Below are 16,292 nucleotides of genomic sequence, written 5' to 3'. Positions count from 1 at the left end.
GGTAACTTATTTTAAACTCTTTAATTAATGCTACATCATTTGTTAATGGAACAGTCATTATTTTCAATCAGGCATAATTAAAAACATGTAATTTAAGAACACAAAATAGTTAATGGTTATTAGGTAAAATAGCACTTATTAACAGCATATTGAACCTCTTTATAATTTTTAATTTTGCTTCCATATTTTATTCATATTATACCAAACAGTGTTTAGTTTTCTTCACAATCAATTTTTATTATTAATAAGTTTCTGATGAGAATAATTCATCAGCTTATTTTAAGACAGAGATCGAGTAATTCCCAAGTCCCAAACACTCAATGATTAGGTTTATTTCACAAAAATATATTTGTTGGTTCCAGTTGGTTATTAAAAAGTAACAAACAAAAATTCTCCAGCTTACAGTACATAAAGTTTTGACATAGATAACTTTTAAAGACAGAAACAAAATATTTGTTTTAGATTTTTATTAAAAAAATTGAATATACCTTTTATATATACAGATTCGAGAATTATTATACCAATGTGTAGAATCCGGACGGGCAGGAAAATAACGAATCTTGCAAACAGAAGCCTTGTACACTTCTCTGGCAGAGCTTGAGAAAACATGAGAACCAGTAAACTTGTGGAATTAGAAGTAAAATACCAGCTTTAGAAGCATTGAAAGTGCATATACAAACAAAAACCAACACTCACAAGAATGGTAGACACTAAGTAATTGATAAAACTTTTATATAGTTTCTATAAAAGGAGGGCAATGGTTATGAGTGATGTAACTGAGGAAGATATGAAAGATACAAATTATGTTTTAAAAACAAATTTAACATACATTATAAAATATGAAGGTAATAAATGTCTGAATATGCCTTTATTATTTAATAATTGTTTAGTCAGTGTATTTTTACCATATTCAGCACATTATATTGTTAAATCAGTCAGATGTTTTAGTGTTCATTTAAACATCATTAACAACTTTACTGATAAAGACATATTTATAATGATATACTAAACTGTTCAAAATCTAAGTTCTAATAGTAATTACAATAATAATATTGAATACCAAAAGTTTAATTAAAGCCCATGCAAATAAAAGTTCAACCATGCTTACAGATAATTCTAGTATGAAACTTTTTGTCAAACTTACTCATCCATAACTTCTGCTTTGGATTTTTTAGCTGGAGGGATATCCAGAAGCTTCTCCATAGAAGGTCTCTTCTTGGCTGGAGATACTGGCAGGTTGCGAAGGTCCACATCTTTGTCTGCAAGTCCTAAAACCTCATCTGCAATAACAACTAATTATTTAACAAATTGGGACCAACCAGGACATACTCACTGACTGTCAGTAACTCTTTCTCCGCACTACACAGCAAATGTGTTATTATTATAGAATAATGCTATTGTATTACAATTCAAACTGACCAGTGTTTCATTCTTTAAACATAGATTTTTCATAACACCTTCAAAATAATAACAAAAACCATGAATCGAATTTTCAGCCGGATGTACTAATGGCCATTATTATTTTAGCACCATAACCACAAACTCTTCTCGACCATATTTTTGGTTGTTGAATATTTGGAGGTGTTTTATTTTAATTTTAATACAAACATACATAAGGTAATTATAAATAATTATGTAAATATTCAAAAAGACAAGAAAAAATAAGTATCTGGAACTATATTTTAAAAATCAGATACCTCATATGATTCTATGAAAAAAAGTTTTTGGAGTTTAATCACTCAGAGATAACTTTTGTAAAATAATTTTATGACTAGATCAATTTCACTTCATCACATATAACGAATAACGATCAGGCATGTCTAAAAGAAATGTAATTAAAAAGTGAAAAGATTTGAGAGTTACAAAAAGCCAATGCCATTATTAAAAATATCCATGAAGAATATAAAAAGCTGGTGTGGATCAGAATGGAGTGCAGTATCTTCTACTTATTTGTGGTACATTTCTAATAAGTAATGTACCACAAATACTCAGCTTTGTCATCGTGCTGTAATACACTTTTGCTACCAAGCACAACACAAATAATTAGTGTGTCACCATACAATATTACTGTAACCTCTGGTAGTGAACGTGTTATATGTGAACTCTAATATAGCTCTATTATACAAAGTTAACACTTTCACATTAGCAGTAGTTATCAGCACTTATCAATCTGAAAAGGAATTTTGTATGATCAAATTTATGTTGTAGAGATGGGAATTGTCGCCTGTATTAAAACTATGGTACTATGAAGGGGTAATTCTCATCCTATAGTTGGCAGGAAACTGTTGAGCCATCTGGTTCTTCCCATAACTAATGTTAAAAGCTACACCCAGTAGAGCTAATTTCTAGCTGCTTCATACCTTCCAGTTGAACTAGTTACGGCAAAAAAACAGATTATCACACAATCTGAGTAATCCCACATATATCCAGGAGTGACAGATTGGGATAAAAGGGTAGATCGATAGGTCTAGTCTATTGCGGAGCATAACTGTTGGTAAAGGGTAGCACTCCCTTAGTGTTAAAGGCTGTTCCTAGCCTAAACATAAGGGAGTACCTTTCCTTACCTGCTTTGACTGACATAGGTTGGAAAAAAAACATTCTTCTAATGTGACATGATTGAGGTATAGAGCACGCTATCCCTACTCATGAGATCTCGACAGGAGGTCGACCCAACCTCCAACCTTACCCATAGTGGAAGTTCTATCACTTCAGAAGCAAGTGCAAAGGTCCTTTTAGAACTAAGTGCAATGAGAGTAACTTCTTGTCTTAAGTGAGCAGAAAAAAAGTATCTGTCAATCTTCTCTGACAAAGGCCTATTTTAATTTGTTTGATTTTAAATTCCAGTATTTAGAACAATATGATTGATTATTTTGACTATTTTTATCATGGATAAAAATGTTCAGAATCATGTGTAGAAAAATGCAAGTTAAAACACCAAGAAGAGTTCTGTAAACACTCCCACACAAAATTCAAAATTGATTAAATTACGGTTCAGTGGAATAGTATCAAAAATTATTTTACATCTGTACAAATCTCTCAAAATGTCATCTATGACAAAAATGGAGGGACACACACTCCCAAGTTCATTTTTCATTGCGACCCTCATTAAAACACATATGCTATTTATTTACAGATGTTATTTCCCTTGCATCTTCTCCACATTGCATCAGGATCTCACAAAATACAGATAATTTTAAGTAAAAAACCGGAGAGCCTTGCAACTCTTAATAACAAATTTTCAAAACTCAATGAATCATATTAAAAACAGACCTTTGTCTGAAACAACCAGCAGGTTCAAGACCAGTAAATGAAAGTAGTGGCAGACTTTTTGACGTTTTTGCGAGCAGCGATGCCAACCACAAGTGAAATGTTCCCTTCAATGAATATTTGTATTAAAAATGTTGCTTAAACTCTGGAAACTTAACTATTTACTAGTATATTCTTGAATTCTATATTTCAACTATTATGATAGTGAAGCTATGTTGCTTGATATCACCAGTTTTATACATAACATAAAGAATTTTGTTATATCTAAACTGGAGACTCAATTCATTGTGCCAGTTTTTATAAATAGTGTGTGTGTGTGTGTTTTTTTTTAAATTAACACTTAGTTAGCTTTAATATCCCATAACACTTTCCTATTTTTGTGTGATTGACATTGTTCTGACATAACTTCCTCCACAGTTTCATCAAATTCCCGTTCAGTTAGACAGTGAACATTAATGTTTATTAGATGAAAGAAATGTTAAAAACATTTTAAACATGAAAATACACTTAGACATTTCTTCATTGTTTTAATATTTCACATGTAATTTATCTTCACGATACTGAAGTCAGATGGAGAAACTCTCATGTTGATTGACCAAACAACTAATAACTTTCCATCTGTTTTAATTTACAAGGCCAAGTTAAACAGGTAAAACTCTTTTGAAATATTTACCAGAACAGTCTTAGTACATTGATTTAATCATATTTTTGTTGTCGTGGATACAAATTTGTAATTAAAATCAAATTTAATGTGTAAAGATATTTCAAAATGATCTATAAAAGTTGTATTTAGCCCTAAATATATATATATATATATATATATATATATATATATATATATATATATATAAGAAACAATATATGCAAAAAAATTATTTTTTATTAATTTTTCTATTAAAAATTATATTACAAGATTTCTTAGGATGGTATATACATCCTTATATCCAGTATTGACTGTCACAGTTTTACAACTGTTGGTGATTAAAATGTTGACAACAAAGCTATTTTCAACAAGATCACGTTTGCAACTTTAAACTGCTGCCATTTTGTATTGGTTGAACAGTTTGGGGTCGTATTTGCGGAATTGTGTTCTCTTAACAGAGATCTTTAATTTCATGCACTACTCTTGACCATTTAAGATTCTCTTCCAAAAAGTTATTAATCTCTTTTATTAAGTTTGAACTTTGGATGCCAACATCCAATTAATTAAACCACTGAGATTCATGCGAAAACAGCCCACATCCCGCTGAGTTTAAGTCTAAAACTGCAAACTTCCAATCAATCAGTCATTTAGAAAGAAATTGTTTTAAAATTTATTTACAAGCTGATTTGTTTGTTTTGACATGAATTACCTTTATAAATTTTAAAGTTGGTATCACTAATGACCTTGATACAGATGTTTGATTTTAGTTATTTAACTCTCCTTTTATAATTAACGCTTATCATAAAAATTCCTTGTCAATCTATTTTTAAAAAGAACATTTTGTAATTTCATAATCAATATATAAGATTTAACCACTTTATTAATTTTAAAATATTTTTTATGGGTAAAAATATTCTTTTATACAGATTTTTCTGTATAAAGTGATTATTTTATGCCAATTTCTTTTTCATAATAATTACTTCCGTAATTTACACTAATCAATAGCCAATCTAAAAAGCTCTGAAACACAAAAGAAATTATAAATTTACATTAAAATAGGAGCAGAACAGAGTGAAACATAAAATATTGCAACATTGTACAAATAGATCTTGGCGCTTTAGGGTAGTACCAGCCTCTGGCAGTGGCGTCCAATAATGGTTAAACATGTCAAAACATGATAATTTTTTAAACTTTAGTAGACTAACTAGTAAGTTTAAAACATTTCCAAGAATAAAAACAAACATTTTGTTTTATAACCAAAATAAGAAGAAAATATTTAGTGTACTATATAAAATTTTAAAGTTAACTATAAAATTGGAAAATTACTTGAAAAATTGATATTTTTAATTGTGGCTAACAATAGGCAAAGTCCCTCATTTAAACGTTTATGTAAATTTAATCAATTTTGAGATACCAATGGTAGCACAATTAAAATGGACATCTTACATATAAAGCAGATTATGGAAACAATAACTTTTACAAAAAAGGTCCAAATACCTTAAAACTTGGAACAAAAATTGATCTTATAAATCCAGACTTAAGTACATTAGACATCTTGGATCCAATACGGAGGTATTTCAATTGTTTAAAAATATCACAACTCTGTATAGGTCTAGAGAAAACTGTTTTCGTACAAATGTACTTAAACCATATTAATATTGCAGTTACAAACTCTGTCTACTCTTTCTATTAAGCAGGAAAGATTATTTTAATTTATCTTCTATACTTTACATAAAATTTACATTTCTTAATAATAAAGACTGTGTAGGAACACTCTGTTCTTGAAATACACACTCAAATATTCCACAATTAAACTTATATAGAATGAGAATGAAGAACAATACAATATTATTATTATCATCGTTACACATATTTCAGACTCACTGGTTCATTTGTTCTGTAACTCAACACAATTTTAATATTTTTACAAGATTTTTCAAAATGTGTTTTACTGAGAGTTTTAACTGGTATTTCACTGAGACTGTGTTTACAAGAAACTTCTAGAATCACAAGAATTTAAACCCTTAATTATATTTGTTTAGGAAGTTATTATTATTGCTACAAGTTTGTTGCACAATATTAGTGTGTTAAACAGATTTTTGCTCAAACACAAGAACATCAGTAGGATATTAAGTGTGCATAATTTACATGATGCTCTAGTTATTGTTAATTAAAATTAAGTTTACCCTTCCTAAGAAAGACAAAATCATGTCTATCCTCTGAAAAGTGAAACTAGGCAGTGTTCTACCTACATTTCTCCTCTCATACATCTCATAAGACTTTGGAAGGTGCTCTCATACTCATCTGAAGGAATGTTGTGCCATTCGACTGGGATGATTTCAAAAATAAATATAAAATATATTAAAAATACATTAAAGTTATTTAAAATATTTATTTCATTACTAATAAAGATATTAAATATATATATATATATATATATATATATATATATATATATATATTTGTATAAGCGGATTAAATAATTTGTAATACTTTGAATTGAATCATTTCAGGTGAGTCTGAAATTCTTGGACCCAATGAAAAATTACTGTAATTTGTATCAATGAGATTGGTTTTAAGATTTTTTACCAAACATTTTTTTAACACAGTTTAAATTTGTGAAAGATTGAATTTTCAAAAAAGACAAAAGATATACTGCAAGGAAACACAGCCATATCATTGATTTATTCAATGATTTTCTTTTATATGAGCGATATCTTAATGCTGTTTACACTTATCTAGAAGAACCTGGTCCTGGAGGACTCCTTGGTGATTTTATATGAGCGATATCTTAATGCTGTTTACACTTATCTAGAAGAACCTGGTCCTGGAGGACTCCTTGGTGATTTTATATGAGCGATATCTTAATGCTGTTTACACTTATCTAGAAGAACCTGGTCCTGGAGGACTCCTTGGTGATTTTATATGAGCGATATCTTAATGCTGTTTACACTTATCTAGAAGAACCTGGTCCTGGAGGACTCCTTGGTGATTTTATATGAGCGATATCTTAATGCTGTTTACACTTATCTAGAAGAACCTGGTCCTGGAGGACTCCTTGGTGATTTTAATTCTTCTCGGGTGTGAGCCCACTGGAATGGTACTCTCATACATCAAAGTACTAAAGTCTATGGAGTAGTATTTCATGAGAAACACATTAAAGGGATTTTTTCGAAACACAGACACTAATCATTCGTTTGTTTTAACTTCTCGAATTCGTTTCCAAAGTGAAATCTTTAAGTGCGCTCATTTCATTATAATCCACTTCACTGCTCACTTTATTCTATCTTCCTGTTCTGAAACCGAACTGCTGATCTTCAGCATCTTCATTTTGCTTCCTGTCGAGCTTCGAAAAAAGAAGTCAATTCAAAAACAATCTTTTAGTATATATACTAGAGACTGGTAGAATTGGTATTGGCTGTTATTATTTTTGTCATTATCTGTTGGTTATTTGTTTTAACATTCATGATGGTGATTGTTTCTACTACAAATACTTACCAAATCCATAAACTTTACTTTCAATAAACGTCGCTTTATTTGCTAGTTGAACTCCAGCTTTCTACTTTTTAATGTAGAATAATCATAATAAAGTAGTGATTTAAAGAACTAATTTAATAAGAGGTAAATGAGAGATGATTTAAAGAAAAGCTTTACATAACTTCACTGTGAACTATTTTCTACCATTAATCAGAAACAGTAAAAAAAGATATCAAACTGCTCATAATTAATTTTAAATGTTAAACCATATATAAAGTTTTACTCCAGCACACATTAGAGCCATATACTTCTAGCCCTGCTACTCACAATTAATCAAAGTAGGCTAAATACATGTAATAAGGACAAGTCTACTTGAAAAGTTAAACATACAACAAAAAAACCATTATACACAAGATGGCAACAATACGAATAGTCCCTTAAAAGGGCAGGATGGCTTCCTCTGTATATCTATACTTCCTCATCAAAAAGAATCCATAACTATGAAAACTTCCAGAGGATTTTCTTGCATAAATTTTGTTGGCATCTTTCCAATAAGACCCATTCATAAAATAGGCAAATTTTAACAGTAAGGTTTTAAAAAAGAAAAGTATGAGGAAAATAACTTCATAACTAGGAAACTAAATAACTCTTCACTAGGAAATAACTCTACCACATATTTGGTTTAATCTGATTTTCTGTGCATGCTATAGAAAAATTCACTAAGAAGCCAGATATATGTTTTTTTTTCTGGCTCGATAAACCAACTCCTCTTTATTAAGGTAAAACGGTTTTTTTCTTTTTTACACTACAATATTTCTTGTTGCCAAAAATAAAATTTAGTATATTATTTTATTTTTATTCAGTTTGTACTATTTCTTGGGAGTACATATGTAAATTGTACCCTGAGTACTATAGTTTCAATTGAATGTTATTTCCTCAGTTTTAATTCTTAGTTTAAAAGAAAAATTCTATTCTACTCACTTTAATAACCAATTTACTCACTTCCCAGTGACCTTATAGTTTATGAAGTTGAGTCTAAAAACACTTCATTGCTGTAGTTTGCTTCCAATTCTAACATCCAAACTTATATCTTCTTGAGTCATGCAAATTTAATCTTGGAAACTTAAGTATAACCCATTACTTCTAGCAATATATAACCCACAAATACAGCAATCTACTGGCTGGCTACTTGTTCAGTGAACCTTCTTTCTTCTCACTGACATAAGTAATAAGTATCATGTATGTCAATTCATCTGCCAGGTTAGATGAGTGGTTAACATGTTACACTGATAATTGAAAGTTCAGCACTAAAATTTCTATCGCTACGTAAATTCAATGATACTTTCCTTTGTTAAATGCTGGAATTTAAATGGTTCAAAATGTTGCAATGAGTGGAATAATTGTTTTAACAACTCTTGATAGCAATTTTAATTTTTTATGTTTCTTGGATTCTGTTCTACTGCCAAGAACTGGTAAAGTGAAAAAGGGCTTTATGAATCAAAGCATGAATTTTTGTAATTAGATTCTCTCTCTTACTTTTATATTTTTATTATTTTTTTATCTCTGGTTCTTTCTTTATATATTTCGATTATATGTTTATCGATATTCGAATTTGATTTCACTGCATATAGTACACTAAACAGCTAACATATTAAGAGAACTAAACTGTAAAAACGCAATAAATGAAACAAAACATAAGGGTGTTGATTTATTACTGATCAAGAATGAGTATGAATCAGATTGAAGGATTCTTGCAACTCTTAAAAACAACACAACCATAGCTTACAATAAAAAAAAAAAATAATAATTTCCATGGTGCTTAGGACAGTGACATAAACCTGTATACAACATTAGTCTTCTTTGGAAAGTATTTTGCCAACTACAAAATATTCAATTAAAACTAAAATATAAAAAGACAAGACAGCATAGTAAGGAAGAGATTTTATCAAAATTTTTAACTGTTGAGAGTATACATTAAGTTTTTGAAATATGATGTCATTGCTTTTTTTGTCTGGCATCAATTATTATTTAAATAAATAAAAAAAAAATGAAAACACAAATTGTAACAAGATGAGTACAAAGTGTGTTCTATATTCAGTAGGGAAATATTATCTCTCCAATGTAAATTTTGTAATATAAGGAAAATACAGGATGTTCTAACAAAAATTTACAACTTCAACATTCTCCCATCCATGTTTTATGATTTGTATATATATATATATATATATATATATATATATATATATATATGAAAGAATGAAATGTCAACATGAAAGAATGGTTCAAAAGGTTTAGTTCAATAAGCTGATCGATTTATATTGTTGCCTGGTAAACAAAAAGAAATAATTGAAGTCTCATTAGAATCACAATAGAGTTGCTCGTGTTAAAGTACAGTGTGGAGTGGTTTATTGAAACAAATGCTGAAGTTGCTATTCAGCAGAGATTTTGAATGAGATATAATATTTATTCTCATTTAAGACCTTCAATTACGGCTTTGTATTAAAAATGTATGAACGTTGACAGTGTGCACAACAAGAAAGGTAATGGTCGTATCCATGCCAGCAATGATGTGCAGCAACAAACAGACATTTACAAACAGTCCAAAAAATCCACAAAATGTGTAGCACATGGCTAAAACATGAAACACTTAACTATATACAAAATTATTAAATTCTTAAAATTCTGTGTACACAAACTACAAATTTGAAAAAAGATTACCCCCCATGGATTCTTCAAAAAGACGGCTGTAACTGTAACCATGATGATAATTATCTACAAATATTTTTCTCTGAAGAGGCAACTTTTCATTTATCAGGTAAAATAAACAAGCAAAATGTTGGGATATGAGGGACTGAGAACCCACATTGTGAAGAGCACACCAGGTTTAGTGAAAAATTCAATGTTTGGTGAGGAATGTCTCCCAATAAAAATAAACTGGCCCTTCATTATTTTGAAAAAAGACAATCAGTAGAATAAATGTAGAATTTAAATTCTCCATTTACAATAATGTGTTAGAGAACTTTGCTCTTCCCAAACTATAAGATTTGCAGCCAAATGTAATTTTTCAACAGGACTGTGCTCAATTGCAGTGTGTTTGAAATTGTTTGGATTGGCATTGATGGGCCTCGTAGGTCCCCTGCAATTTTTTTTTTGTTGGGGTTGTGTCAAGCATTGGATGTATGCCAGTAAGGTTAATGGCAAAGAACTGAGAGATAGAATCAGAAGTACGTTTTCTGAAATCCATGATCAAATTATTACTTTGTGTTGAACTGAAATATAGGCTGTGTGTACATTGGACACATATTGAAATTAAGTTAATTTCCATATTGCAACTCCTTGTCACAAAACTTGAGAAAATTGCCTATATTTTGGTTGTAATTCTGTATTTTTAATAGGAAATCGAAAGTTTTATGTATGTTTGAAGCTGTTAAGATATTCTAGAAATATTCTGTAGTTTTAAATTCTACTATGATTGGGATGGGCAGATCCAGGAACAAACTTGTATTCCGATCAGATCTGAACACAAACTAAATAAATTTAATTATAATACTATAAATAATCAATTATTGATTTCAAACGTACTCCAATAATTGAAGATTTAATTCCCCAAGTATGAAACACCATAACTCTGAATATTACAGTGTGACTTCAACCTTGGAACAGCAATAATATACTCTCCCACTAACTACCCTTGACACAAACTCACTATACTTGGATAAATCTTGTCCCCATCCCAGTTCCTTGTATCAGCAACCAAGCAGATTCATAAATGCGTATATGTAGAATCATACTTTAGTTATTGATACGTTTGTATTGTTGCAACTCAAATAAGTGTAGCCAATAAAGCAAAAATAAAAAACCATTAACTTAATAGATGGTGATAAAATATCATAATATGAAAAAAGACAGAACTTAATGAAGCACAAATATTTGTATCACAAACCAGGCTCTTAACGTAGGAGCAAACTATTGTAATACAAATTTAAGCTGAACTTGAAGTGGCGTTAACATTGTGGTACAAAATAAACATCTAACTTGACAAACCACTAACGTTTGTATCACGAAAACAGGACTGGTAATAGGCGTAAAACAATAATAGTACATAACAAAAACTTGGCAAAGCACGGATGTTCGTGTCACAAATAATAGGACTATTAAAAGATACGGAACAAATAACAGTAATATAAACGCAATAAAAACACTCTGTAGGATTTAAAATTGAATTTTTGTAGGAACAAACTGGATTCATTTAAATAGTGGATGATCCGATGATCTACTTTACCCAGACCTAAATTAATATATATATATAATACGTATCATAAGTGATATTTCTTTACATTCAAAATACTTGGGTCGTTAAAATAATGTATTATAATTATTTATTTCAGATTGACTAAGTGTCATAGTTTATCTTGGTGGTAATATTCATGAATAATAAATTAATAACTGATAGATTTTACCAATAAAAAATGGGAAATACATTTAACTACTAGATTTAAGAGTACAGAAATAAATACAACAATGTATTATTAAGTATTTAATAAAGTGTGGTTGGACAATTAATTTTAAACAACTCTGAAAAATCAGAACCAACAATAATATCAAATTTAGCTTACTTTGCGAACCTTTTGGAAGTGTAGATGGCTGAATTTGAGTCCGAAGATCGACATCTGCTGGTTCTGGACTTTCTGCATCAGCAAGATCTTCTCTTGGCCGGCCAACTCTCCGCAGACGACTCAACGAACTTTGTTTGATTTCCTTGAACTTGTCACTGATGATTGGAGGAGGTGGAGGGGAAGGAGATGCATCATGTTTTTCAGCATCAGCAATAATTTGTTCCATGATACTAGGTTTGTCTCCTTTACGGAGTTTTCTTTCTTGATGTACAGGAGATTCTCTTCTTTTGTCTGATTTTTTCGAGAGAGGAAACTCTACAAGAGAAGTGATATCTTCATTAGATTCTTCTATAATTTCCATTGGTTCTATATTTCTTATTGGGCTTTGGACTTTACGGGGACTAAGAATTAATTGATCAGGATTTCTCAACTTTTGTAAAGTGTCAACTCCTTCAGAATGATCAAAATCATTTTGTGGTGACTGAGATGTTTGTATGAACTGTGTTTCTTCCGTTGTTTTTTCAAAACTAGAAGAATTAACGTGATATGTTTCATCTTTATTTGTAAAAATTAAATTATCACTTTCAGATAATTCAGCTTTAGCTGAGTTAATTTCTTCTTTTGACATTAAATGTTGTATCTCGGGAACTGAGTTAACTGTAGAAGACACTTCTGCTTGTTCTGATGTTAAATCAGAAAACTGGAATTCTGACCGTTTAGAGTCTTCCTTTACTGATGGTTCAGATGTTTGTATGTTCTCATCAACATACGAAGTACTATTTACTGCAGGGTCATTTGTACTCTGAGCCAGATTTTGTTCCTCAGAATCCGTATTTTTAACTTGCCCTGATATAGACAGATTCTCTGTTCTTTGCAGTTCTATTTTATTTTGATCCACATAAGGAATCCTTTGCGAACTGTCAATTGGGTTGTTTAAAGTGGATGTACTGCATATTTCTTTCGATTGTTTTGTTTTTTCATTATTGTGTGCTCCTGAGGTGATTGCAATTCCTGTCATTTTTTCGTCGTTGATTTTGTTTAGTTTTTCAAACTTTGATGTTTTTGTTGGATTTTTAATGATTTCATCAAATTTCCCATCTATACTATCATCAGAAGACTTTGAAGATTCATGTGATTCATCAATATTTTCCACCTCTGCTACTTTATTTATTTTTGAAACAATATCTGGATGTTTCACAATTTTTTCTATATCTTCATCAAGCATTTCAGCACTATTATCTAATGCTTCAGGTGAAACACTGACTTTCGGTGATTCAGATTGTTTTATGTTTTGAGCTTTTGCAACATCTAAAGATAATTTTTGGGTTTGTTTTGACAAACATCCGTCACTACTATTATCACTGCTCTGTACACCTTGCCAGTTGTCATGATATTTTGTTCTTTTTGGACTAGACTCAATTTTTGAAACTCTTTCCAAATGAGATGTAGATGAAGATGGTTCAACAGTATCTGTAAGATTAGTTTGGTCCCGTTTTGAATGTGACTTTGATAGAGAATGAAGACTTTTCACTTGCAATGGAGACTTTGATCTTGGAGAGGAGAATAAATCCTCAACTTTTAATTTTTTTTCATTCTTTCTTTCAGATCGTTTTGAGGGTGAAGTTTTATCCAATTTCTCATGTTGTTTAGTTGAAGATTTATCGCTGCTTCTACTCGATAACCTATTATGTTTGTTCTCCTCTTCTGACCTAAATGACCTTTCTTTATGTTGATGACTGTTAGATTTTTTATCTTTTCTCAATTTTAAATCGATCTTGTTCTCCGGTGCTGGTAATGTAGGTGGAGGGGGGTGAGTAGTGGTAGATGAGGGATGAGGGGGTGTGGGTGCTGACTGGGCAACCGTAGAGATGAGCTGGGACTCTAATCGTGATGACATCTGTCGGATTCTGGGATCACGCACATTCCGACCAAATGACAATGCCGCATTGATTAACTGCGAGCTGACAGGTGCAATTCGGACTGGAGGAATCTCTTCTGTGGAGTCTGCTGGTGTTACCACTTTGTGTCTTTCCTGAAAGGATTACATAAAAATGTCAATAAATATTTAAGTTTTAATTGTCAAATTATATTTTGGCACATACACAACCAATATTTGATACATATACCAAAAACACTATATTAATAATAGTTGCATATAAATTAATAATCTTATATTTTGTTCTTATCTTATTTTAACATTTTTATACTATTCAACATTTTGTTTGCATGATATTATTTGAATCTTTATTTGTATACTATTCTACAATAATACGCCTGAAAACTTTAAAAAATTTCAGTGAATTATTAATAATCCAGATCATGTGTGAATTTTGAAAGATTGTAGTTCTGAAAAGTCATTCAGCACTTTATGCTTGTTCCATGTGGAAATAGGCGTTGAACAGAGGAAAACTCCATTGTTAATCTTTTTTATCTCGATGCCAAGTGCAAGTCATGGCTAGCTGCACGAAATGAACCTTGCCTAATTGTATTATTTTAAAGTTTCCTTCCTATCAACTTATTAGCTTTCAAGCACTCTCCTACTTCAATGTTAAGTGCTGTGATCCAGTAAATATTTTAGAATCACTGAATTATTCTGAGCAAAGAAATAAAATATGTACTATTCAACAGGAATAATTTGTTTTAAATATTTTAAGAATTTAAATAAACTTTAATAATTGCAACAATTAAAGACCAACTTTGAAGTAAGGTATAACAACCTAAAAACTGGATGACAAAAAACCTTTTAATGGAAGTTAACTGCCCAAGAAGATACACAATAAAGAAATACAGTGAGTAAGAGGTGCTGGTATGCAATGCAACAGTTGAACCATATTTTTATGTAAAGCATATGCTGATAAAGACAATGAATAAGCAGATTCTCTTAATTATTATGCAATAAAGACAAAACTGAGATTTGTTACTAGTCACACATCTCCAACATGAATCATTCCAAAAAATACAGTGAATGATTCATTATTTAAAAAATAATATAAAGTTACATGAAATTTGATTTAATCTCCTTCAAATTAATGTCCTTAGATAGCAATGCTCTTATTCTATCATTTAATCCATGACTTGAAACATTTCTGGAAGGCTTCTTTCGTCGTGGCCCTCTCAATATCAGAAATGGTGTCAACACTTTCCTTTAAGCAGTTTTAATTTTTGGGGAGAGCCAAAAGCATGGTACTAAATCGGGTAAGTATGGCAGATGTGAACATACAGGAACACTTTTTCTGGCCAAAAAACTCACGAATGAGAAGTGAGGTGTGACACAGCACTTTGTCGTGATGAAGAAGACAGCCATTCGCCCATGTTTCTAGTCTCTTTCTTTGTATGTCATTTCGCAAATGTTGCAGTAAGCAATCATAAAACTCAGAGTTCACGATTATTTTCCTTGGAACGAAATCTGATCTCACTTTGCCCTCACTATATGAAAAAATGAGCAAGACCTTTAATGTTCCAACTTTTAACTCTGTTCCCACTGGGAACTCTGAATTTTGGCCTCTGGGTCATATACATAACTTTCACAGGTTGGCCAAGGTTGTTCCCGGTTTCCCCGCCGAAAATTTCCGATTCTCTAGTATATTTTGAAACCAAATAAACCACTGTAATACTGTTTTTAACCCTTTCGCAGAGTTCAACGGTGACGGTTTATCGTCACCAGCTTTATTTGCAAGAAATACCACAAAGCTGTGGTGCTCTAGCATTTTGTCACTAGCGATATGAGAGTAATTCGGTGACGATTTAACGCTGTCATCTTTTTAAGCTCCTTAGTTTTTATCTGTGTCTTTCAATGTGTTGACAAAACACTGTGTATACCTATTAATTTTCCTTTTTGTGATGTTTGGAAGATACATAGACCCAATACATAATAAACAAAGATAACAAATAAACACCAACACAGCACTACCGTGGGACAGACTGCAGTCTAGCATTGCAGGTCAGAGGTCTGCGTGAATGAACTTTCGGTACAAGACAATGATTTCACTGGTACACACAATCGGTCCATCTGATACTTCATCAAATACTTTCATCTGAACTCTACTTAATTTATTTATTCTTTTTTAGGTGGAGGGGGGGAGCAAGACTAAGAATACCACACTATTTCAAAGTAATTTGCAGAGATTCTCCTTTTAAATTATAGAAATAGTAGCTAGTAAAATGAGCTTCCAGAATATATTCCATGTACATAAAAATGTATGGATATATTTAAATTTATAGAGAATCTATCTATGTACAACACAAAGTATGACATATACTTAAAATTAAAATTAGCAATCGCCCATTTT

General features: G+C 30.9%; 1 protein-coding gene across 4 annotated transcripts in view; it reads right to left on the bottom strand.

The window, feature by feature from the left end:
• The window catches only part of LOC124357394, a 98,157-nt gene that overhangs the window by 29,036 nt on the left and 52,829 nt on the right, over positions 1–16,292 (bottom strand). For 2 of the 4 annotated variants that reach the window (XM_046809151.1, XM_046809152.1), the window contains exons 8-10: positions 12,004–14,035; positions 1,145–1,280; positions 489–596 (exon numbers count right to left, since the gene is read on the bottom strand). In XM_046809151.1, the coding sequence (XP_046665107.1) occupies positions 489–596; positions 1,145–1,280; positions 12,004–14,035 (2,276 nt within the window). The remainder of the gene's footprint in view (positions 1–488; positions 597–1,144; positions 1,281–12,003; positions 14,036–16,292) is intronic. The other 2 variants (XM_046809153.1, XM_046809154.1) reach the window with 2 other exon arrangements.

Source organism: Homalodisca vitripennis, chromosome 3, assembly GCF_021130785.1.
Source record: "Homalodisca vitripennis isolate AUS2020 chromosome 3, UT_GWSS_2.1, whole genome shotgun sequence".
NCBI classification, from domain to species: domain Eukaryota; kingdom Metazoa; phylum Arthropoda; class Insecta; order Hemiptera; family Cicadellidae; genus Homalodisca; species Homalodisca vitripennis.
Note: the sequence above shows the minus strand (reverse complement) of the source record. Positions and strands in the feature narration are given on the sequence as shown.